The 25656-nt window shown below is 41.1% G+C and overlaps 1 protein-coding gene across 4 annotated transcripts in view; it reads right to left on the bottom strand.

Moving 5' to 3' along the window:
* Positions 1–8955: 8955 nt before the first annotated feature.
* The window catches only part of LOC120524950 (vitamin D3 receptor A-like), a 171427-nt gene continuing 154726 nt past the window's right edge, over positions 8956–25656 (bottom strand). For all 4 annotated transcript variants that reach the window (XM_039746847.1, XM_039746848.1, XM_039746846.1 and 1 more), the window contains 4 exons: positions 12137–12302; positions 11825–11976; positions 11558–11674; positions 8956–10731 (listed from right to left, as the gene is read on the bottom strand). In XM_039746847.1, coding sequence (XP_039602781.1) covers positions 10478–10731; positions 11558–11674; positions 11825–11976; positions 12137–12302 — 689 coding nt within the window. In that variant the 3' untranslated portion in view covers positions 8956–10477. The remainder of the gene's footprint in view (positions 10732–11557; positions 11675–11824; positions 11977–12136; positions 12303–25656) is intronic.

Genomic DNA, 25656 nt, shown 5'->3' with positions numbered 1-25656 from the left:
CTGAGCAAGCGGCTTTGAGCTTTAGAGTCTAAACCACGGCCACCAGGGGGCCCCACAGTCCAGCTCCTTGTTAAGAGGACGGAAAAACCTTTGGGGAGGGTGGCATGGTGGCACAATGGGTAGCGCTGCTGCCTCACAGTAAGGAGACCTGGGTTCGCTCCCCGTATCTGCATGGGTTTCCTCCCACAGTCCAAAGACATGCAGGTCAGGCGCATTGGTGATTCTAAATTGTCCTTAGTGTGTGCCCTGGTGCCCTGCCCAGGGTTTGTTTCCTGCTTTGCGCCCCGTGTTGGCTGGGACTGGCACCAGCAGACCCCCGTGACCGTGTAGTTAGGATATGGCGGGTTGCATAATGGATGGATGGATGTAAAAACCTTCGGCTTCTGCATAATAACTCAGTGTCTTGGCCACTAGGGGGCTCACCTGACACAATTCTTGATGCTGACAAGACTTACACTGAAGCTGAAACATTCTTTACTACAGTGCAGTGCTTAAGCCACCATGTATGTGTTTATCTGTGGATTTATTTATCTCCATCTATACATTTTCAGAACCTGCTTATCTTAAGTTACTTTTAGGAAGCAATCTGAATACTACACATGTACATACACTGTATATATACTGTAATTCTCAATGCCACCTAATTCAACCATCAGGTATAACACACACCCCAGCACTGGGCAGACAGAACACCATTGCAGAGTCCATGTTGTGTGCCACTTTAGCTTTGAAGGTTTGTATTAGAACAGGAGTGCCTGGAAGATACGAGGAGGCTTTGGAAACTTCACAGGTCATGAGAAATGCTATGCCCGTGTGGTGGCAGCACTAATGTCTGCCCCACCCTATATACAGTACACATGTACCCGCCTTGAACAGCTATGTATCTGTAGATACCGATTGTGTTTATATGTATAGTTAAGCTGATAAGGCAACAGGGTCTGAGTGAGAGCTCCAAAGACAGGTACAGGACAAGTCAACATGGAACCCATGAGCCTTTTATGGCTTGGCTGCTCTTCTGGACAAAACAGAGGCAGGCTGGAGTGCTTTCTAACATTCATGAGGGTTTGAAGTTCATTCAATATCAGGGATCCAAATGTGCTGACAAGGGTATACACTTTATATTGAATCGGGGGCATGCAGTGTTCAGTTCTAAAGTTGGTTCTCCTATTTTGATTGACTAAGAAGCTGGTACTGTTTCTTAACTCTTTTTTCCAAAAAACACAGTTTCGGAAAAGCAATGGTTTCATACAGAAATCAACATTATATGTCTGTTGCTGCACGCTGTGGCTGCCAGTTTGCCAAGAATGTGCGGCAGGCTTCTTGCCAGGCTGTCTTCGCGTGGCTGGGACAGCAGCGGGTAGCGGTCATGGTCGCAGTGCATTGCAATCTGGTTTTGACCTCTTATCATTGTTAAGTGGCAGTCCTCCCTGGCAAACATTTGTCAGTTCCACGATTAGCTGGGGACCAATCAGCTGAAGCTGTTACCTCACATTCGTCGTTTTCGATCACTTGTATCAAAATCGGAGTTCGACAACTCATCGTCCAGTTCAGAAATAACAGGCAAAACGTCGTCCACGCAGTAGTTTGCTTTACACATCCGCTTTGGTCTCAGCCAGTGTCAGGGCCATTTCTGCCGTTGTTTGCGCCTTGTTACTTACACAAGTGCAGGAATTCTTGGTCAAATCAATGCAGCTAACTTTCCTCCTACCAACGAGAGTCCAACTAAAACACAACGGCTGGTTTTGTCAGTTTACAGTTGATGACCATCGTCAACTCCTCATTTTGACAAAAGCCGACATCAGCCCTGAAAGAGTTCAATTTGTGGGGGTTAGGATACAAGCGACATCAAGTCTTGAGGATGTGAAATCCACCATGAGTGGGGACCTTCTGACAATCAACTGTTACCTGAAGGAACACAGACCAACAACACCCCTGACGTAATGAAGGGTCAAATCAAGTAAATGAAGATAACCAGCAGCAAAACCTTGTAACCAATTAAGGAAAAGGTTAGCCACTGCGGCCATGCAGAATTGACGTTGCTCACCCCGATGTAAAGTCGGAACACTATGATCCCCCCTGAAGGGGTCCGTACATTAACCTCCTTCACATTCACACCGCGGGCACAACTCGTCAGAATAACGTTTTGGCACAAACAACAGAAAATTGTTCAGCCCTGGGTGGCATAGGGGTCAGCACTGCTGTCTCACAGGTCACATCTCACACCAGGCCCCATCTGTGAACAGTTTGCCTTGTTGAGTTCCCGTCCACACTCCTAAAACATTCAGGTTATGGTGTTTGCCCACTGTGAACAGGCCCTGTGGGATTGTGGGTAATTGATGGGCTCCACACAGGGTTGGTTCCTGCCTCGCACCCAATCCTGCTGGCATGGGGTTTTCCTGAACTGGATCAAGCCGGCTGGAGAACGTTACATTCAGGTTGGCCTCCTAGTGGACGAGTTATTCAACTTTTAAGAAAAACGTATCAGTGACCCTAAGCGACATAAACTGGTAATACACCTAGTTAAGGATAAAGAGACAGTTATGCTCCCGTGTTATCTAGAAGTCATTTTGGATAGAAGCATCAAGCAGGTAACCAAAACGTAAATGAAGATGATGATAAAGTCGTTGTTACAATACAGCGCCCAGAAAACACTCTGGTGAGTAGTGGTGTATGAAACTGTCAAGAAGCTCGGTTATATAGTTATTAATACATCAAATTCAGGTAAGTCCATGAAATGAGCTAATGTGGGAGGACAGACAGATGGGTGAGAGTTGTCATGTGTGGAAAGGCGTGAGGTAGCCTAAGGGACTGAAAGGGGAATTCGGTATCAAGAACATCTGAAGATGATGTGGCAGTGAGACAACAGTTTAGATAGAAGTGGACGAAATGCAGCAGCAAGGTGTGCAGGTACAGTAAGTAGAGTATGCTGTGAGGAAGAGAGCTAATCATGTGAAGAGGCCAGCGAGAAGTTTTAATAAGGCAGAGAGAATACGCCAGCAGACACAACTTAGTGACCAATATGTACGTACGTCTGATCAGGACAAATGACACAGGTTTGAAATGTCGGTCAGATACCACACAACTGACTCGAGCTGACTGGAAAGAAGATTCCTAAAGGGGCAACTCTGAATTTACAGAGGTGAAGAAGCTAAAGTACAGCCATACGATTGTTAGAAAATACTTATTTCTTGGACAGAGATTAGTCTTCTCCAATATTAAATTCACAATTACGACAGGGAAGCACCACAACCTCTTAACTGACATTTTAATCAATTAGCGCACAAGTGACACCGCCGCAGCAGGAATATATCCCTCAAACCCAAGGCTGCACAAAAGAAGATCATGTCAGGATGGATGTGACTAAAATTCTCTCCATTATATACAAAAAAAAAAAAAAATCTTGGAAGGAGACGAGACGCGATTTTCTCAGAGCGTCGCTTATACGTCCCACGAGACGAGTACACGCCCAGAGCCGGAAATAAAAGACAAAGAGTAGATGACAAAGTAGAACGTCGTAAAGAATTCAAAAACGTTAGCGTGGTACACATGCAGAGCAGGTTAGAGATAATGGAAGTACGGTACTAAAATTCGAAAGTCTCAAAAAAAGGATAGGGAAGATCGCATTAGCGCAAACAAATGGAAATTATTACTGAGTGAAATAACGGAACAGTGAAAAGATATTGAATATATTGTTTGGGTTTGAACTTTAAGTCAGAGACTTGTAGGTCGTCTAATTCGCGTTGCCAGTGAGAATGAAAAGATTCCAAAAACGTTGGTGCGGTATGAAGTCCCGTGAGACGGAGACTTTTAACATGAGATTCTTTCAAGCCACGGCGTACTTATAACTATTTTTTAAACAAGACCACAATCATCTAACCACTCAGTCGTGTGAATGCTTTTGTCAGACACACTTCCTGTGCTGTCTTATAAATTTTATCAGGGCAATAATTCTATACGTTCTAGATGACATGTCAACGACTAAGAGAAGACGAAAGAGCATGGACAAACATTCAAAAAGTCGTTTTATTAGAGAGAAAGAAACGATATTCGCTCACGGGCAGTTATATGTTGTGTTTTCACAATGCAAGTCCAAACACGGAATCAAAATTCAATGCGATCTTGAAGAAAAGTTCATTCCAAATACTGTTTTTACTAAAGTTTTAAAGTAAAAGTGAAAATAATGCATATGTAACAATTCTCTTTAAATTGGTGGGTGAGCGAAGCAAGCAGGGAGTGGAGCCGGCCTAGTGTATAATAAAGAAAAATACAAGTGAGACCTAAAAATGAAAAATATTCTGAAGCAAAAACGGTAGTGCGGTGGTTTGTGCTGCCGCTTCACACACCCAGCATTCTGCAGTTTGTTCGTTCTCCATGTCTGTGCTTTTCTTAACTGCCCCTAAGATGTGTGATTTAAGGTAAGTGGCCTTTCCAATTGTTCCCGTGGTGATGTGCATGAGTAGGCCCTGTGATGAACGGCTGTCCTATCTGGGGGCTTTTTTTCTGCCTCGTGCCAGGCAGGACTGGATTAAGACGAAATTGGGCCTGTTGCTTCAGTGCACAAAAGGCCTATTTCTTCTCAGCATTGGCGGATGTGCATTCAACACTCACCATACATGCGCACTCAGACCGACCAAGGAGCCTTAATTGCTTGCGACGCAACCAGCCAGCCTTTACTGACCATGAATAATAATAACGACGTAGTATCGTAACAACTCGAGATTAACATCAAATTATGTAACATCAACATTCAATAGCAATTGTCTGAAAAGTGCACTTAATGCAGAAAACCTAACAATGAAATACACAAAATTTCACAATTCTCTTATGAAACAGAGTAAGAAAAAATGAATTTGTAGAGACATTGGGTCAAAGTGACTCAGTTCAGGTTCTCGAGGGTAAAAATTTATCCACGATTTAAATTTCATAATAGACCAGAATCCCGTCAAGGATTTTAAAAATTCTAAACATCCACGCAGGGCTTGCGTGCCAGCTTTTAGTTTTACCTTTACAGATAACCATTTAAATACCCACTGATTTTTACTGTACAACTAACTTTGAAGGTGAAAAATTTACTACGTGGCACTTACCGAACAATAATAAAGTGGCAAGAATCCCCAAGATATTGAAAAAAATGCAGCTAAACTACTAAGTTAACTGTTTAACGTAAAATTGATAGCATTAACTCGAAATCTTCAATTAACAATAAACACAACGACGTTATAGTTACGTCACAGCGCAAAGAACAATAGTAACTGTATAATAAGTAACGCTGTGTCTAGGCGTCTGAAAGTTGGACTCCAAATTTCATTCTAAGAATTATTTTGAGGTTAATATAGCAAAGGAAAACTGATCAGCTTCCGGAATATTCTCATCCGTTTTCATCTGGGCCTAATGCTGCAGCATCAATAGCAGCCACCTTAATCCGGCCCTGGTGCCAGGATAGGCGATAGTCACTCAGTCAAGCGAGTTTGAGAATGTTATGTTCACCTCTGCCCCCTAATAGCCAAACCACTCATTAGATGTAAAAAGTGTTTATGACTAAACTGCTCGTGTACATAGACCTGCTGGATGGGCTCAGCCCTGGTGACCCTGAATTGGATTAAGCAGAACACAGAATGCTACGCAATGTCCAAAGATTTCAATTTCCAACAATAACTAAAGGGAAACTGGCTGGAAGAAGATAATGTTGGAGAAGAATACCATGAAACGCTGTGCGTTAACTGCACAACTTGTAAGAGGGAGGCAGTAAGAAATGGAAATGAGACAGCAAGTCATTCATAGAAGACAAGTTGTTATGGTCTGGGTAAACTATAAACCAAGGAGATAAAATGGCAAGTAACCATAATTAGTCACCAGTAAGGATGAAAATGCCAGTCTAGTGGGTGAGCAGTTGTACTGTAAGTCACCCTCATCCCTGGCTCACTTTGTGATGCATAGCACTGAGCCTGCTTGGGCTCCAATAGTACAATATATAGGAACAACTGTAATGTGTAAGTGAATGCACTTGTAGGGGACTTTGGAGTGGTGGCACTATAGAAACTATACTATACTATATAAACTGAAGTGTTTAAATTACTGTGTAGGATGCGTGTGAAATATCTGCTATGGTGAGATATAAAATAAAAAAATAAAACACACTATTGTCAGACATCACACAATGAGTATTAACTCTTTGTGGGCTGAATATTTCTTGTTTTCTGAGAAGCAATGGCTTCACACAGAAATCAACATAAAACGTTTGTTGTTGCATGCTGCGGCTGCCAGTTTGCCAAGAATGTGTGACAGGCTTGCTGCCGGGTTGTCTTCGTGCGGCTGGGGCAGCAGCAGTGGTCACTTCCGCAGGGCATTGCAAACTGGTTTCTAACCTCTTATCATTGTTAAGTGGCAGTCCTCCCAGTCGAACAGTGCCATAGGTGTGTCAGCTACTTGAACCTGTTCAGCACCACGATTAGCTGGGGAACAACCAGCTGAAGCCAGAACCTCACATTCGTCTTCGATCACTTGTATCAAAATCAGAGTCCAACAAGTCATAGTCCAGTTCAGAGAGAACACGCAAAACGTCATCCCTGGAGTATTCTGTTTTACGCTTCCGCTTTGATCTCTAGCCAGGTGTCCGTCAGGGCCATTTTTGTGCCTTGCTACTCATGGTGCAGGAAACCTCGGACAAAACCAACAAAGCTAACTTTCTTTCTAGGAACGAGACTCCAACTAAGACATAACGGTTGGTTTTGTCACAGATGATCCTCATCGTCAACTCCTCCTTTTGACAAAAGTCGACATCAGCCCTGAAAGAGTTAATTAGGTAAAGAAGACAGTAAATATTGAAATATAGACTGTTAATCCAGCTAGGAAATCACTTTTGGTGTCAAACAGATGAGTTATATCATGACACTGATAGGCAATAACGCCATGTAGTGAAAGCTACGGTATTTCTGGCAGCCGCACATACTGACCACTGCATGGATGGAGCTGGGGTGTGCTTCGTACATTGATTTTCTGACTTCTTATCCAATGTATGGCATTGTATTCACTATCCGCTGTCACTAGTCTGCAGAAGATGTGCAGGCGAGGATCTCGTTATACTGCAGACATGAGACAAGAATCTCGACTTTTTGACAATTCAGCACATGCAATAATCTACAAACTTAATATCACGTGAGCAAAATTTTCAGAAGTTGAAATGACACAGTGATCAGTAAACGATCCAGTTATTTAAGCAGGTAAGATGACATCTGGTACGCCATCTGAGTAAAATTATGCAACTATTCAGTAAGATGAGGTGCCAATAAGCTATAATGTCAAGTAAATAAAAAAACACAATTAGGTGAAAATTACATAGTTTAGTACGTCCCTGACAAATGACCAAAATCGTCTTTAGGATAATGTTTGAGAAGGTTAGGTTATGTGATGTTAAATACTTAGCTTGGCCCACAAGTTAATGAGATGTAGGAAGAGGATGTAAGTCAACACTGAACAAAATCACAGCCATTGATGCTTGATAAAGACACCAAGTGAGAGAGACAGGAATTACATCAAATGTGAGGATATGCTGCAACCATGAAAATACAGCTTATATACTGTAGGTGACTAATTAAAATGTAAATGAAGTTACGTTATTTGGTCATAAGACACGGGTTAAGACATAGCAGCGTAGATAAGTGAGACAGCTGCATAGGAATGAGCTTTGTTTAGCTCTAAGGTAGGGGTGTCAAACTCCAGTCCTGGAGGGTTTTCATTCTAACCATCTTCTTCATTAGTGGCCTGTTTTTGCTGCTAATTAAATTCTTTTGCCTTAATTTTAATTAACTTGACTCAGGCTTCTTTGTTGTTTCTTTTTCTTTAATTAGCAGCCAAACAATTCTGAGACACAAAACAAGCCGCCATGTGGCCAGCTTACCTGTGCCCATCACACAATATCTGAACATAAAGAAATGTGGTGGTACTGGTAAGGTCTCTCAGGTCACCAAAACATTTTGCCAGTGTTCTTAGAAAAAACAGAAAATCATTTTGGAAATGTCTACTGTGGCAGAATGAGAGCAGCAACAAGCCGTGGAATTAAATATTGGGTTTAACTAACAGCAAGAATCGACTTCTCATTAAGAAGGTGGTTGGAGTGAAAATCGGTTGGTGTTTGAAGCCCCAATTTAGGTGGCCATCTGTCGGCTCGTTTCACATCTCATTTCTGTTTGGCTGCCATTCAATGAAGAAAAGAATCAATTTAGAGGGCTGACTTCTTAAAAAATGGCAATTAAAATGGAGGGAAAAGAAGTTAATTAGCAGTGGAAACTGGTCAGTGATTAGGAAAAGGGTTAGAATGAAAACCTGTAGCCACTGCGACACTCCAGGCCCAGAGTTCAACACCCCTGCTCTAAAGGCTTTCACAGTTTTTTTTCTTCAGAGATGAGGAATTCAGTTTTTAATTTTATTTTTTTAAGTGGGGTGAGAAGAGGAGGAGGAGGAGGAGTGGTTATGGTGAGGGGCAGTAAGGAGCCAAACATATCATCAAAACACATTAGGAGGACCCTTCCTAATGCAAATGGGATATAATCAGGCACAGGTCTCAGATCTTACTGACAATGCAACATCCAGCAGATGTAAGGAGTGAGTGTCTTGGTTTCCTTGTCCATCCATTCATCCATTATCCAACCCGCTATATCCCAACTACAGGGTCATGGAGGGTCTGCTGGAGCCAATCCCAGGCAACACAGGGCGCAAGGCAGAAAACAAACCCCGGGCAGGGCGCCAGCCCACCGCATGGTTTCCATGTCCATTTCTTAATTATCACTGATGACCTGTCACTGAGGATGGCGGGCTCAGAGTTTTTTCTTTTCACGCTTTCTCTGTATGAAAGTCAATGAGGCAAGATGACTTTCTGGCACTATGTGTGAAGCTTTAAAAAAAAAAAAAAAACATGACGCAGTGCAAGCAATGAAACCAGCATTCGAAGTCTAAAAATAAATGAAGATTTTTGTGTTTAATTGTCCAGCTGCAGGCACATTAAGTTTATCGTGACCTTTGAGAATGTTACAAGCATATACACATATGCCACGTACTGGACACGAAAGGCACAGCTGCAGATAAAAAAATACAATAACCTTAATAGTGATGGATGCCCATATGCAGCAAAGCCAGGAGCATCTTGGTTGCATCTGCACACTGCACAGTAAGAAACCTGCCTGCTCCAGCAATGGAGGGGGAACACATCTGCAGGCCTTCACGTAAAACCCACATTGTTCTCTTGCAATGCAAGGGCATACATTAAAAATACAATCAGCCCTCACTTCTCTCAAAGGTTTAAACATTCAAACTTTAGACAAATGTATTAAAGGATGGAGGTTCATAAGCTTTGGCAGTTTGAGGGTGAGGGTCTAATACGAACCATTAAAGTTTTCTATTACCTTTGAAGAGAGTTGGGGGAGATGGGTATTCATAGGCCTGATTTAACAAGAAGAGGAGGAGAGTACTGAACATCCAGAACAAACAGCGTCTGATATTTCTTCTCCAAATACACTGGCTAAATGTAGGAGAAAAAAGCTTCCCAAACACGATCATCAATCCCAGTTTGACCCAAATTCTTTTACCAATTAAAATAAATCTACTGAAATAGAAGAATCTCCTTCAAGCCATCTGGAATTCCATACCCATCAGGACATGTAGGGTTAGTATTTTGGTAAGGGGGCAGGTGCAAGTTGATCAGTAAGGTAAGAAAATAAGCACTGAATGGCTAAAAGACAGCAAAGTTGTGCAATTTCTATCAGGAGGTAAAGAGCAACACAAAATAAAGTACAAGAAAGTGGGATAGGCAGAAGCCCAAACCCTCGGATTGTCTCTGGTTAAGGAATTAGTGTTCATTCACAATGGTAAAAGGGTCTGACTTACAATAATCAAAGACAGTTCAAAGGTAAAGGGGTTCGGGGGGCATTAGCCACGCCACATCTGATGGAGGAAAACCTCCACCAGCCATATCACAGGACTGAAGCCACACAATTTAAGGAACTACTGGGTTGTTAGTGGCTACTGGGGATGGGCCAGACCCGTGTTAATTTTGACACAAAAAGACACTTTGGTTTTCACAGCCTCTTATACATCATGTGCGGTGGTTGAAGTCTTTGGCTCAGTCTACTTGTAGTTCGAGAAACGGTTTCAGTTTTGAAGATTCATTACTGCTGTCTGTTAGAAGTTCAATGAGATCTATAGGGAAAGCATCATCTAGGTTTAGGACCTTTTGTGTACAGGGCAAAGAAGGGGTATGTTTACTTCGGTGCACCTTCAAAACAAGTTCATAAAGCTTTTCTTAAAAAAAAAAACCAAAAATAAATAAATAACTGTAGTTGAGTCTGCAGAGTGACATGTGGCAAAAGCCATGGAATGAAGGGAAGGAGTTGTTTTTTTTTTTTCTTTTTCTTTTTCAAGGGGCTGAGAGCCCAATGGCATGAATGAGCTTAGTAAGCTCTTCCTGAGTTGCTGGAGCTTCACACTAAGACACTTCATTGCCAAAAACCTCCAGCACTAGTGGCGTAAGCTGCATGCTGTGCTCTGGCTCGAAGGACAGGCTACGGTACTGCTTGGAATGCTCCTCACTCAGGCTGCGCAAGTCTGCAAGCTTCTGGATCATTTTGGCATAGAGGAGGCGGCCTCCAGGATGGTTGATTCGGATATAGGCCTGGAGGACCTCCGACAGCCTGTCTTGTATGGATTCTATACGGCTTCGATCTTGGACACCTGGTCGATCTAAGGGGGAAAAAAAAAATAATGCATAACATGAACAATGAACTTGACATTATTTCATTTTCCTTCATTTAAAACCCTAACCCTTCATTTAAACATTTTGTTTATTTAAATTTTACTGTGTTTCAGCACAATCGGCAGGCTTACAGAGGAGGAGCTCATTCATTGTGAGTCCAGTTTGCATGTGATCATCACATGGACCCCGTGATCATCAGAGGTGACCGTGTGCAGAGGGTGCAGACCTATAAATATCTGGGAGTGCAGCTGGATGATAAATTGGACTGGACTGCCAATACTGATGCTCTGTGTAAGAAAGGACAGAGCCGACTATACTTCCTTCGAAGGCTGGCGTCCTTCAACATCTGCAATAAGATGCTGCAGATGTTCAATCAGACGGTTGTGGCGAGCGCCCTCTTCTACGCAGTGGTGTGCTGGGGAGGCAGCATAAAGAAGAGGGACGCCTCACGCCTGTACAAACTGGTGAGGAAGGAAGGCTCTATTGTAGGCACGGAGCTGGACAGTTTGACATCTGTGGCAGAGCGACGGGCACTGAGCAGGCTCCTGTCAATCATGGACAATCCACTGCATCCACTGAACAGGATCATCTCCAGACAGAGGAGCAGCTTCAGAGACAGACTGCTGTCAATGTTCTGCTCCACTGACAGACTGAGGAGATTGGTCCTCTCCCACACTATGCGATATATAAGAGCCAATCAAACTCAAGATGAGGAAGCAGAACTAAAGACAACATCACTTTGCTACCCTAAAATGCAAATCTTACAAAAGGGTGTTGTGCTATTTCTCAAATATTTGCAAGGATGCTCTCTACCTGGTGATAGCAAGCAGATGGCCATCAGCAAAACATGTTCCTCTTCATGAAGATGAAGTTTCTTTAGACCAATCTGGAATTTAACCAGTGGCTCAAGCAGATCCATGGTGTGTCCCGCTGAGGTAAGAAACATTCAGTGAATGGTCAATATTGCAGGTAGGTGGCTTAAAGTTTTGCCTCCAGTCCAGTTAGAACTGAAGTAATCAATATTCCCATACATAGACCACCTGTTCTAAACAGGCCATGTACAAAGCAAAATTCACTCACCCTGCTTAACATCACTAACACAGTACTTGTAGTCAGGGCTTCCACATGACCAGGACATGTCATCCAAATTGAAGGACTCATTGGAGCGGAGCATGATAATCTCAATGGCACTTGACTTAAGCAAGGCAATTTGGTCATCGGGGGTCAGATCTCTGTGGAGAAGCAAGAGGAGAATTAGTATGGGATACATGTGTTGCTGTAGTGTTAGCGTTAGAGTAAAGCAGGCAGGATTAGGAAATCTTCACGCAACAACAGTCTCTCCCCCAATTTTAAGTAGCTGTACAAAAGTAGGAACAGTGAACATATTCTCACCTGAACCCAGGCACCATCTTAGCAAAACCAATCACCTTCTGGATGCTGTAGCTGACAAGGTCTGCCAAGTGGGGTAGCATAGAGAGCTTAGAGAAATTTGTGTTCTCTTGGGACGAGAAGCCTTGGAACAACATCAGACTGTTAAAATCAATAGGCTCCATCACATCTGCAAAGAGGAAGAAATGGAAAAGGAAAACTGAAAATGTTGTGGAGGTTCAGACTTTACTGGAGCTTTACAAACTTAAAACAGGGACACTGGGATACTCTCTCTTCAGTGACTTCAGCTGGGAGGTGAACAATGAGTGACAACACCTAACTGCCAAGGACCAAGAACTGAGCATGTTTATTTAATTATGTCAATGGTGACATAAATGGTAATTTATGAGCTACAGTTGCTCTGAAGTTAGCATTGCTGTCCTAGGTTCAAATTCCAGCCCAGAAGCCACCTGTAGTGTGTAGTGTAGTCCGTGATATCCTTGTGGGTTTTCTTCCTACATCTCAAAATATGTAGATTTTTTTTTAGATGAAATGGAGACTTTAAATTGGACTGGTCAAAATCTGCATTTTTTTTAGATTAGTTTTAGATTGTATATTTGTCCTAGTTTTTTTTCTTTTTTTGTAGAATTCTATTTCATTCATTTCTTCCATTCTTTTCATTGTGCCTTTGATGAATAGTATAGTAATTTTATGGAATGATTTCCTTTGTGGGTGGCACAGTGGCGCAGTGGGTAGCACTGCCGCCTCGCAATAAGGAGACGTGGGTTTGCTTCCCGGGTCCTCCCTGCGTGGAGTTTACATGTTCTCCCCGTGTCTGTGTGGGTTTCCTCCCACAGTCCAAAGACATGCAGGTTAGGTGCATTGGCAATCCTAAATTGTCCCTAGTGTTTGCTTGGTGTGTTTGTGTGTGCCCTGCAGTGGGCTGGCACCCTGCCTGGGTTTTGTTTCCTGCCTTGCACCCTGTGTTGGCTGAGACTGGCTGTAGCAGACCCCCATGACCCAGTAGTTAGGATATAGTGGTTTGGATGATGGATGGATAATTTCTTTTTGTGGCATTGATATGTTGATTTATGGGTGAGGGGTTGCTGTTGCCTTAGCACTTTGAGCTACTGTTTGTATGAAAATGTGCTATATAAATAAATGTTGTTGTTGCCTTATCTTTACTTATAAATAAATAAAACACACTTAAAAAAAAGGTTCCTAAATTAATTCAATTCACTTCACTAAGTACATAGTAAATTCTTAGAGCTTGAGGACAAACTTCAATTATTTGCAATTTGATAAAACTAAACATTTATAATGAGAAGTCAATCAAAATGACACCTTTCATTGGCTAACTAGATACATTGATTACATCTTGCCTGAAGAAGGGGCCAGAGTTGCCTTGAAAGCTTTTTAGTTAGCCAATAAAAGGCTTCATTTTGATTGACTTTTCACTACATCCATAATGGCTAACACTGTACAACACCCTAGTACTACAAACAAACAACATTAAATACAAAGCAGGGCATTATAAAATTAATCAACATTATAAATTATATATGGCCAGCTGATATTGAAGGAGTAAAAATTCCAGACACGAGAATTTGTGGAGAAAATACAAATCCTCGGGGGGGGTTTCCACATTTGGATATAACTGACACAGTTCTGATGACCCTGGCCAATTGGTCGGAAAAATCGTCCTAGGCATCCTATATACATACTGTATATGCTAGTCAGTCTGATAAAAATCAGATTAATTATATGAATCATTTATTCCAAGACTCTCAAAATCTAGCATGACAATGTAACAGTGGCACCAAGTGCCACAACAGGATACTGAGTAGAGTTACAGAATAGTGGAAGGTCATAAGAGTACGAACAGTTGTATTTATTGTGCAAGTGACTAAAAAAAGACCTGCTTTAAGAAAAGTTAATTAGCAACTCTAATCAGGGAATGCTAAACTAATGAGTCTTAAACCTGAGACTAATGGGGCATTCTCTTACATGAGTTTGGTAGCTCATCCCACAGCTTCAGAACACCGTAGCTTAAGACTCAACATGAACCAGCAGCATTTATCCCTGGAAATCTTTATTACATCAGCAGCTTGAGATTGATTGTAATTTACGCTACATACATGCATTTATATGTTCCTTCAGGTAAGTATGGCCTAAGCAATTCAAATCTTCATAAGTACGAAGAAAGTTTTGGAAAAAAGCCTTAAACTTAACTGGAAACCAGCGTAAGGACTCTAGGACAGGTGTCACGTAGTCATATTTTTTTATTTTAGTAATGATCAATGAAGAAGTACTTTGAATTAATTGAATGCTGAAATTTTTTAAACATGCTTATGAATGATGCATTGCAGTAGTATATTTTACCAAAATTACACGCATGGATACTTTTCTCTGTATCTTACATACTAGGAATGCTTTATTTTTCCCTATATTTTTAGTTTTCAAAAGTAGGTTTTAGATAGTGTTTTAAAATGTGAGGTTAAAAATAGATTGGTGTCAAAGATAACACCGAGGTTATGTGCCAGTTCAGTAAAATACCAATGTTTAGGCCTACTAAGTTTAGCATTCATGACTATTTTTTTCTGTGATTTTTAATCCTTTATACTCAACATATATTAGGAATTTGTTTATTTTCACATACTCCAACTTATTCTGAAGAGATACAGTAATCCCTCCTCGATCGCGGGGGGTTCTGGAAAATCCGTGAAGTAAAAACCATATGTTTGTATGGTTATTTTTATATATTTTAAGCCCTTAGAAACTCTCCCACACTGTTTATAAATATTCTCCGCACAGTTATACAGTAAACCCTCGTTTATCGCGGTTAATCCGCTCCAGACAAATAAATGAATTTCCACAAAGCAGGATTCTTTATTTATAAATCTAATATTTTCGCAGTTAGAGCATAGAAAACCTGTTTACGACCTTCTAAATACGTTTTTTAACATTATTAGAGCACTCTAGACATGAAATAACACCCTTTAGTCAAAAGTTTAAACTGTGCTCCATGAAAAGACAGAGATGACAGTTCTTTCTCACAATTAAAAGAATGCAAACATATCTTCCACTTCAAAGGAGTGCCGTCAGGAGCAGAGAGTGTCAGAGAGATAGAGAAAAATAAACAATCAAAAATCAATAGGGCTGTTGGGCTTTTAAGTAAACGAAGCACCGAGATAAAGCGGCAGCAATGAAGGGATCAATGTGAAAGTAGTCTTTCAAGAATTTTTTAGAGGAGCATCAGTATCTTCTAAGCAAACAGTCATTGTGCAAACAGCCCCTCTGCTCACACCCCCTCCGTCAGGAGCAGAGAATGTCAGAGAGAGTGAGAGAGACAGAGAAAAGCAAACAATCAAAAATCAATATGTGCTGTTGGAGCTTTTAAGTATGCGAAGCACCGCACGGGAAGCATATCGTATATCATTGAGGAGTTTTATTTAATACGTAATACGTGCTCCGATTGGGTAGCTTCTCAGCCATCCGCCAATAACGTCCCTTGTATGAAATCAACTGGGCAAACAAACTGAGGAAGCATGTACCATAATTTAAAAGCCCCATTGTACACAGAAATCCGCGAACCAGCGAAAAATACGTGATATATATTTAGATATGCCTACATTTATAATCCGTGATGGAGTGAAGCCGCGAAAGTCGAAGCGCGATATAGTGAGGGATCACTGTACACAGTTTTGGCTCAGAGACCCAACAGAGTAGCATTCCTACTGTCACTGCATTTGAACCAGCAACCTTTGAATTACCAGCCCAGATCATTAAGCCACTATGATTCTTGTATTGCTGTAAAAGGTCGCCTGTTTGATTAACCTTAGCTTATCTTTAGATTTTGGTATCTGGTTTGTGGTTTTTAAACTTTGCCATAAGGAAAATCAAACCCAATTGTACTCTATATGTTATTTGTCACTTCTCTTGGTGAGGGGCTATATTCTAACACTTAATAGTATAAAGAATAATAATTAGGCCCCTAGCTGGTACTATCATATTCCTTGTCTGGCCTACTTTGCACCACGTTCCAGCTCCTATTGCTGGCTCCTCACACAGTATATATGAGGTTAAGCACCGGCTGCTATCTAGTAAACTAACAGGAGAAACGTAAAAGAATAAAAAAGGTCATACCACATCTTTATCTGAAAACGGGGTGTGGGGGGAGGTGGATAGGGGGTGTGGGAGCCTGAACCGGAGTGAGAGAATAAAACTGAAAAAGAAAAAAAAAACTTTGACAAGTACTATAAATTTACAGACGCAAATCAAATATATGTTTTTCATTGTATGATATAAACAATACGAGCAGCTCACTACTCAAAATGGTAAATTTGGGAAGCAGCTGATATCGAAACCGCAACCTCTTGATTGGAAGGCAGCAGTTCTTAGCATTGCACCACGCAAGCTGTCGTATTAACCGCCTACTGTAACCTGCTTTCTTTTTTCTTTGGTTGAATTCTTGAATAAAAGTGCACTTGTTTTGTTATACTTGTACCTTTTGTGAAAGTGTTTATTTCACATTTGTATTTCAGGCTTCACATAATATACATTTCATGTCTACATTTTGTCAATTATTACTAAAACATGAAAAACGTTTCTGTTTAAACAACATTTTTACAGAGATTGTTGCTGACACAGAGCACACATGAAATGTATGTATTCTAAATGACAATGTACTTTTTTTTACCCTATAAAGCTCCAGCACTTCACTCGAAGATAAACACTGAGAAACTTCTTTGCGAATTGAACTGCAGCGGTGGACTGGGGGATAGGATACCAGACTGCTTGCTGCTTATCGACAAATTTACAGGACAAAAGACGCTGACGGAGAGGTGAGAATGTATTTAAGGTGGGCCGGATTTATGAGTTTTCTCGTAGGCTCTGGTAATTCTAGTATTAATGAACAGCAAGAATCAGCTTCTCTTTAAGAGATTGGTTGGGGTGAAATTGGTTAAAGTTTGAAATCCCAGTTTAGCTGATCATCTGTTGGATCGTTTCACATCTCATTTCTGTTTGGCTATAATTTACTGAAGAAAGGAACAAATTCGGAGGACTGAATCCTTAAAAACAAGGCTATTAAAATGAAGGGAAAAGAAGTTAATTAGCAATGAAAACTGGTCACTGATTAGGTAAAGGATTCGAATGAAAACCTGCAGCCACTGAGGCCCTCCAGACCCAGAGTTCGACACCCGTGATTTAAAATGAACTCATTCCTGAGGAAATGTGAAGTCAGTATGCCATAGTGCATAGCACTGGGTAGAAGGCAGGAGCTAATCTTACACAATTAAAGTTATGAATGTGTCTAACATGTATAATACAGTAAAAAAAAAACACATAGTCATGGAGAGAACATACACACTCAGACACTGACTAAACTGAACTCCTGGTTCTGTGCAAACACTGAAGCATCATGCTGCACTCGTAAATTTCAAACTACCTAAATTAAAAAGTCCATGCCTTGCACTTGGCTGTCAGCAATTTGTAAATGCTCAAGCTTCAGACAGAAATATTTTCAAAAGATACAAACTTAAAATTTATCTGAGCTCTTGATATAAACTAAAAATGTCTGTCCACTGAATGAGCTCCATGAATCAACAGAGATTAAATGACAGTCAGACCTGCTGTAATAGCACTCAAGAGGTACCACTGAGTTCATTTTACCCAAAAAAGAAATATGTTAAAAAAAAAAAAATAGCAAAACACATTTCCCTATTCACGCGAAGGCAGAACTCAATGAACATCTTCACAAAGACATAAAAAGAAGCCAGACACGTTTTTTTTTAGTTCTGAAAAGTAAAGGTGTAGGCGGCTCAGAAGTGCCTGCAATAAACTGAGCCAAAGAGCTCAAGGCCAGTGCTGTCTGCTGCGTTCAGTCCCTTCTCTCTTTATTCATATGTACTGAAGTACCCGTGTAAAAACACAGTTCTGAAAAGGCATCAGCTGTGACATAACTACAAACAAACATACTTTTTTATATAGTGCAATTATACTGTGTGTAATGAACATAAGAGATACAATACAATAGTTTGTGTCCAGTACTCCTACAATTTTGGTAAGTAACTCAGTCAGGTGAAAGGGCAATATAACTGGCATTTCATGGATTTACAGTTCAGTCAAGTTAACAATTAGACGCCACACTGCTTGCCAGAAAAGATACTAGATTGGACCTTGGTCCTCATGTTAGTGAACAACATATTAAACATATTATACAGGTACAGTACACTTATGGAGCAGAATTAGAAAAGTCTCAATCTTATAGGAATGAGTCTGGACTCACTGGAGGCAGGAAATTATGGAGAGCAACAACTATTCTCTCTACATGAAATTGACACAGACTGACAGACGCACACTCACTCTATTTCTTGCTCCCTTTAATAGTGTGAAACAAACCCAGCTTCAGGTTTATCATTAAATTTGCTTATAACAGCACCATTGTAGGCCTTGTGGTACATTACTGCAGGGGGCAACAATTGCACCATTAATGTTAGCAAAGCCAATGAGCCACGTTATAGAGCTTAGGAAAAATGACCTTGATTAGACTCTCATCTGCATTGGAGAAAATGCTGTGAACGGAGTTCTCTTGCAGTCCCCATTACTTATGCAATGTAGTTAGCACAACACACATTTGCCATAATAAAAAAAAGAAGAGTCCAAAATGCCTTTCCTTTTTCAGATTTTAGAGATAAGTCCAGCAGTCTCATCTATGCTCGCCAAATTCATTAAGTGCTCAATGTCTGTCCTGTATTGTTCCACATTAGTAAAAGTCTTCCAATTTCCAAAAGAGGTTTTGGGTAGTTTCTTATAGATTTAGCAAATTGGATTTTTTTTCTAATTTTAGATAAAACAGTAATATCTCTCAGTGTATTATGGTACAAAATGTGTGGATCACGGTATGCCTATGAAAATTATAAAATATTTCCAAATAAGACATTGTGGATCAACACTTAAGGCACACAGCAATGTGGAAACATACAAAAAATGCAGATATAAATACAGAAGAGGACTTAAACTGGCTAAGTGTAAGTATGAGACTAAACTAGAGATGGAATTTAGCAGCTGTAATAATTTGCATATTGGGGATGTTTACATACTACACAGTAAACCTTAATCTAGTATCACCACATCAATGTAATGTTTTCTATACAGATTGTGACAACAAGCAGTCCGCCTTTCAACTGTCTGCTGTACCACATTACTAATTCTTCCCTGTTTCTGTGCATGGAGCAATGGAGGATTTTTGAGTGTTAATGTTCACAAGGCAATTGGTGTGTATGGAAATTCAGGGTGTGATTTTTTAAAGATCTGTAGCAACCAATTAACTGATGCCTTCAGTGACGTCTTTAATATTTCACTGTTGATTCATGAGGACAACAATTATCCCTGTGCTGAAGAAAACAAGACCCAGTGCTGACTACAGACCGGTTTCCTTTCACTTAATTGTGAAAAAGTGCTTTGAGAGACTGGTACTTCAATATACTTATCACAATATTTCAAATGTGGACCAACTCCAGTTTGCTATTATCACAATCACCCCACAGAGTATGCCATACCCCTTGTTCTTTATACCTTTCTGGCATATCTGGATAATAAAAACGTACGCCAGAGTTCTGCTCTGTTCATAATTTAGCACTGTTGTACCAGAAAAGCTGACCAAACTCCTAAATTTAAGATTTCACCTTCTGCAACTGGATTTTAGATTTCCTAGCCAACAGACCTAAGAATGTGTAGAACCACATTACCCACACTAAACCTCAACATTGGTACTCTACAGGGTCATGTGCGGAGAATCCTTCTGTATTCAGTGTTCACCTTTAACTCCGTGGGCCAGGCAGAGTTCTAACACGATCATTACATTTGCTGACGATACCACTATCATGGTCCTGATCACCAATAATGATAAGATGACTTACAGAGAAGAGATCTATCTTCTGATACAGTGTTACCAGGAGATTAATCTTAGTCTTAACTCTTTCAGGACTGATGTTAACTTTTGTCAAAATTCAGGATAGAGGACAGTAATGAGCGGTAAACTGTTACAAACCTCACCCTTATGTTTTAGTTTGACTATCTTTGGTTGAAGGAAAGCTATGTAGCTTTGTTTATTTGACCTTGATTTCATGTGCATGCATGAGTAGTGAAAAGCAAGCCGCCTGTGAAATGGCATTGACATCTGGTGAGAGACAAAAACAAATTTGCAAAGCAAAATACTCCATGGACGTTTTACGTATTATCGCTGAATCGGACTCTGAGTTTGATGCAAGTGTTCTGGAGATGGATATTGAAAACGAAAGTGAGGGACCAACATTGGCCTGTCGGTCCCCAACTGATCGTGGTAATGAACACTTTCGTGTAGTCGATACGCCTACAGCAGCGTTCGCCTAGGAAGACCACCACTTATGATGACAAGAGGTACAAACCATATTGCGTCACACTGCAACTACCACCATCGCCAACCTGCTGTGCGAAAACAAAGAGGTAGCCGACCCGCCGTGCATTCCTGCTGGCCATCGAGCCACCCCTTCACAGCCACTGCTGCCAGAGATGCAAAACAGGTGCCAACAGCAACCACAGCACGCAGCAACAGATGTTTTATGTTGATTTATGTGTGAAACCAGTGCATTGGGTGCTTTTCTGAAAACTGAGTTTTTGGAAAAAATATTCAGCCCTCAAAGAGTTAATGTCAGCAAAACCAAGTAGCTGGCCATAGACTTCAATAAGCAGAAGGCAGACCATGCTTCCATCTGCTGGGAATGCTCTTGAAAGAATGAGCAGCTTTAAATTTCTTGGAATGACCATTGCCATTGAAGTGATGTGGGCACAACACATTTTCGTTTAACCATTTAAAGAGGTTCACCAGTGCCTCTAATTCTTTATACGCCTGAGCAAATTTCACTTTTCTCCACCTGTAGAGGTGCATAGTGGAATCCATCCTAGATAGATAGATAGATAGATAGATAGATAGATAGATAGATAGATAGATAGATAGATAGATAGATAGATAGATAGATAGATAGATAGATAGATAGATAGATAGATAGATAGATAGTGTGGGGGAGGAATGACCTCCTCAGTCTGTCAGTGGAGCAGGATGGTGACAGCAGTCTGTCACTGAAGCTGCTCCTCTGTCTGGAGATGATCCTGTTCAGTAGATGCAGTAGATTCTCCATGACTGACAGGAGCCTGCTCAGCGCCCGTTGCTCTGCCACAGATATGAAACTGTCCAGCTCCATGCCTACAATAGAGCCTGCCTTCCTCACCAGTTTGTCCAGGTGTGAGGCGTCCCTCTTCTTTATGCTGCCACCCCAGCACACCACCACGTGGTGTAGAACAGGGCACTTGCCACAACCGTCTGATAGAACATCTGCAGTATCTTATTGCAGATGTTGAAGGACGCCAGACTTCTAAGGAAGTATAGTCGGCTCTGTCTTCTCTTGCACAGAGCATCAGTATTGGCAGTCCATTCCAATTTATCATCCAGCTGCACTCCCAGGTATTTATAAGTCTGTACCCTCTGCACACAGTCTCCTCTGATGATCACGGGGTCCATGAGGGGCCTGGGTCTCCTAAAATCCACCACCAGCTCCTTGGTTTTGCTGGTGTTCAGGTGTAAATGGTTTGAGTTGCACCATTTAACAAAGTCCTTGATTAGGTTCCTATACTCCTTCTCCTGACAGGCTACATCACTTCCTGGTATAGGAAATGCTTGGCTCAAGAATATAAAGCACTGCAGAGGGTGTTGAAAGCAGTAGAGAACATAATTAGCACTCATCTGTCTTCTATTCAGAACATAAATAACACTGACTGAGCAAAGCAAACAGTAAAATTAATGACTTCAGGCATCTTGCACAAGAACTTTTCTTACTCCCTCTTTCTTGAGAAAATTATAGGACCACTGGCACCCACACCTGCAGATTCAAGGAAAGTCCCTATCTACAAGTTGTAAAATTACTGAACAGTCAGACATAAGAATACTGTATAGAGCATGTACAAGGGGGGACCAAAAAATAAACAGAATTTTTGTTTCTGGAGTCTGGAGGGGTGTTATTTCCGATGTCTGCCACTAGGTGCATGTACTAGACTGCTCTCTGCATCATTTGGCCAAGTGGCATCCTTGAAGTGCTCAACTGATGCAGTGCAGAGAAAACAACCCAAACTGTGGCGATCAGGCGAGTGGCCTCTGCATTACAACAACTCTCCCACCCTCACAACATTGAGTGTGCGTTAATTTCTTCAAGGGATCTTGAAGGAAAGCATTTTCAGGATGTAGAGGAGAGCAAGAAGCAAATGACAGTGGCACTGAAGGCTATCACTTTGTAAGAGTTTCAGAAGAGTTTTGAGCAATGGAAAAAGTGGTGGGACAAGTGTATTGTGTCTCAGGGACAGATTTTGAGAGTGATTACATTTTGGAAATGTTCTGAGAAATATACGATTTTTTTTTTATTTTTGGGTTCCCCTCCTATGTACATATTTTATATACACACATACATAAAGAATTTTTACAGGTAATAATATATAAATAGAAATGCATATCATGTACATATATTTTGATTTATTTCATCTATTTATTTTTTTGGATTGTATTTTTGGGCAAACGTTCTAAGGAGACATGAAAGTAAGAACTTCATTTTACTGTGTATGCATGGCAATAAACTTGATTTAACTAGATGGGTTAGGATTCTTCATTTAATCCTGATACTCTGTATATTCAATTCATTACAACAACTATTCATGGTGGCTTTATGATCCGTACTGACCCCTACTCTCTCTTCTGTTTCTTTTCCCGGTTTTCTGTGGTGGCGATCTGCGCCGTCACCACCAAATCAAAGCACCGTGATGTCCTACATTGATGGATTAAAAGCCAGAAGTCCACATGACCACCATCATCAAGTCCTTCCAAGAGAACCCTAAATACAAAGAGGACTGTTTCATTTATGTAAGGTAGAATGCTGGGCGGTCCCGTGGCTTGGAACCCCTGCAGGTTTTATTTTTTCTCTCCAGCCGTCTGGAGTTTTTTTTTTTTCCGTCCTCCCTGGCCATCGGACCTTACTCTTATTCTATGTTAACTAGTGTTGTCTTATTCTAATTCTTACTTTGTCTTTTATTTTCTTCACCATTTAAAGCACTTTGAGCTACACTATTTTTATGAAAATGTGCTATATAAATAAATGTTGTTGAATAAAATAATGAGACATGATCACAATGTAGAGCCATTTTTCACAACAGCTTATTTGTGAAGCAGTAATGTCCCATCAGCTGTTATTCTGAATGTTGCTGTCCTTGTGCCTCTTTAAGCAGCAAAGTATTGATGACAGATCTTTATTTGTGTGATCACACACCACCTGCACATTGTGCCTTTAGTCATACAGTATATTGCACTTGTTGAGAAGAAGTCAATGCATGAAAGTAACTGGCTACATGATAAACAACCTTACAAAACACCCTTTTCACAGAAAAATGCCGTATGGGGTTCTCCACTCCTTAGCTTTCTGCCTAAATGTTTGGACTCTTACGATTCTCAGGTAGACCTTCAATTCTAATATTATTCCTTCTGCTTCCATCTTCCAGAGCAGCAAGTCTGTCTCCGAGTTTTTTGCATTCGGAATTGGCAGCTGTTGCTTTTCCATAAGTGGTGGATGCTAGATTTTTGACTGTTTCAATTCGAGTCGTGAATGTCTGCTTAACATCCTCCAGCTCATTGGCAAGTGTGCTCAGTTTAGACGCGTTTTCCTGAATGTGCTCTACATTTAAAGGCTGCCTCAAAGCGACTCTGAGTCTTTATTATCCTGCCGTAGCTTCTCACTTGCCTTCTCGCTTTTCCTCTCGTTTGTCTTGAGCATACTATTTATTTCTTTCTTTAAATCATTCTTTATATCTTGCTTGAGCTCAGCGATCATCACCTTCAGTTCGGACAGATCATTTCTGCTTTTGTGCACCGTAGGCGAGTTGGCGGGCTCTATTACAGCCAATGTTCCCAGGTCGCGTGGAGTAGGTGAAAACGTGGACTGCAAGGCCTTTTCCAGTTTCAAATGATCTTCTCCAATCGGCGAGCTATCGTGACCTGCGTCACTTGCACATTTGCTCCCCATTTCGCTCTCAACTGGAGACGATGCAGCGGACCGTGGTCCCGAGGAGTCTGGGTCTCGCCCTTCTGTTCAAGGTCAGTCTCTGAAAGGCCGTACCTTGAGGTTCAATTGGACTTTTTGGTCTGGGCTTGGATGTAGCTTTAGCTTTCTTTTGCAAATTTTTTCTGAGCCTCTTTCTTGCCAACCATGTTTATATATGCTTGCATATACTGTAGTAGAACCCTCAGGTTAGATAAATGCAGGATATCTCAGGATAATAAGAAAATAACATAAAAAATAACACAGCTGCTAACGGAGCTCCACTTCAGATGTCCATCTCTCGCAACAGATGAGACCAACCTCAAGGCTTAGGCTTTCTGCCTAAATGTTGATTGTTGACAACTCTTTGCCCACCAAGGATTGGTGAGGTAGGTTAATCCAATTCAGGATCATTGAAGAGTAAAGCCCACCCTTTCAGCAAAGAATTCAAGGCAGGAATAAGGAACCATACAGCGTGTTGCCCCATCATAGGGTCTACAGTAATCCCTCGCTATATCGCGCTTCGACTTTCGTGGCTTCAATCTATCGCGGATTTTATATGAAACCATAACTAAATATATAACACAGATTTTTCGCTGCTTTGCGGGTTCTGCGGACAATGTGTCTTTTTACTTCCTGTACATGCTTCCTCAGATGGTTTGCCTAGTTGATTTCATACAAGGGATGCTATTGGCGGATGACTTAGAAGCTAACCAATCAGAGCACGCAGTTAAGTTCTCCTGACTGAGAAGCTAACCAATCAGAGCATGCAGTTAAGTTCCTGCCTGCTGAATGCAGTGTTAACCAGGAAGTCTCGTCTTGCTCATTCAGCATCAACGTGTTTCGCTGTGTAAAGAGTTGTGCTCTTTTGTGTTTATCTTTGTGCATAGTCAAGCCCTTCATTATGGCTCCAAAACGATCTGCTACTGCTTCAGGGGCCGTGCCCAAGCGCAAACGGAAGATGTTAACGATTGCCGAAAAGGTAAATGTTTTGAATTTGTTGAAGGCTACGATTCTTTTTATTTAAAAAGTAGGAAAGGAATATAAGATCTAAGGCCGCAGTGTCCTTTTAACCAGGGTGCAAAACGAGTTGTAAGTGGATGTAATAAGGCAGTAGTCTGGATGGAATCTGCTTTAGGGATTTGGATTGAAGACTGCCAGAAGAAGAACAACGGCAGTGCTACACAAGCGCCTGAAGTGGCTCCTTTAAGGGCTGTAACACTCTCCTTTGTTGTGCAGTAAAATAAAACTCATTGTTATCGGACAAGTCATCGTGTCATTGTTGGTGAGTAACCATAATTAATTTTCTACTTACAGTACTTAGTACATGTATGTACGTTTGTCACTGTTTTCTTGCGTTGTACGTATTTATTGCTGGTGGCCTGTCTATCGTAATGGCTGTAACATATGTGATATCGGAGACACTCAATA

This window comes from Polypterus senegalus, chromosome 3, assembly GCF_016835505.1.
Source record: "Polypterus senegalus isolate Bchr_013 chromosome 3, ASM1683550v1, whole genome shotgun sequence".
In the NCBI taxonomy this organism is placed as follows: domain Eukaryota; kingdom Metazoa; phylum Chordata; class Cladistia; order Polypteriformes; family Polypteridae; genus Polypterus; species Polypterus senegalus.
This window is presented reverse-complemented; position numbering and strand designations above follow the sequence as displayed.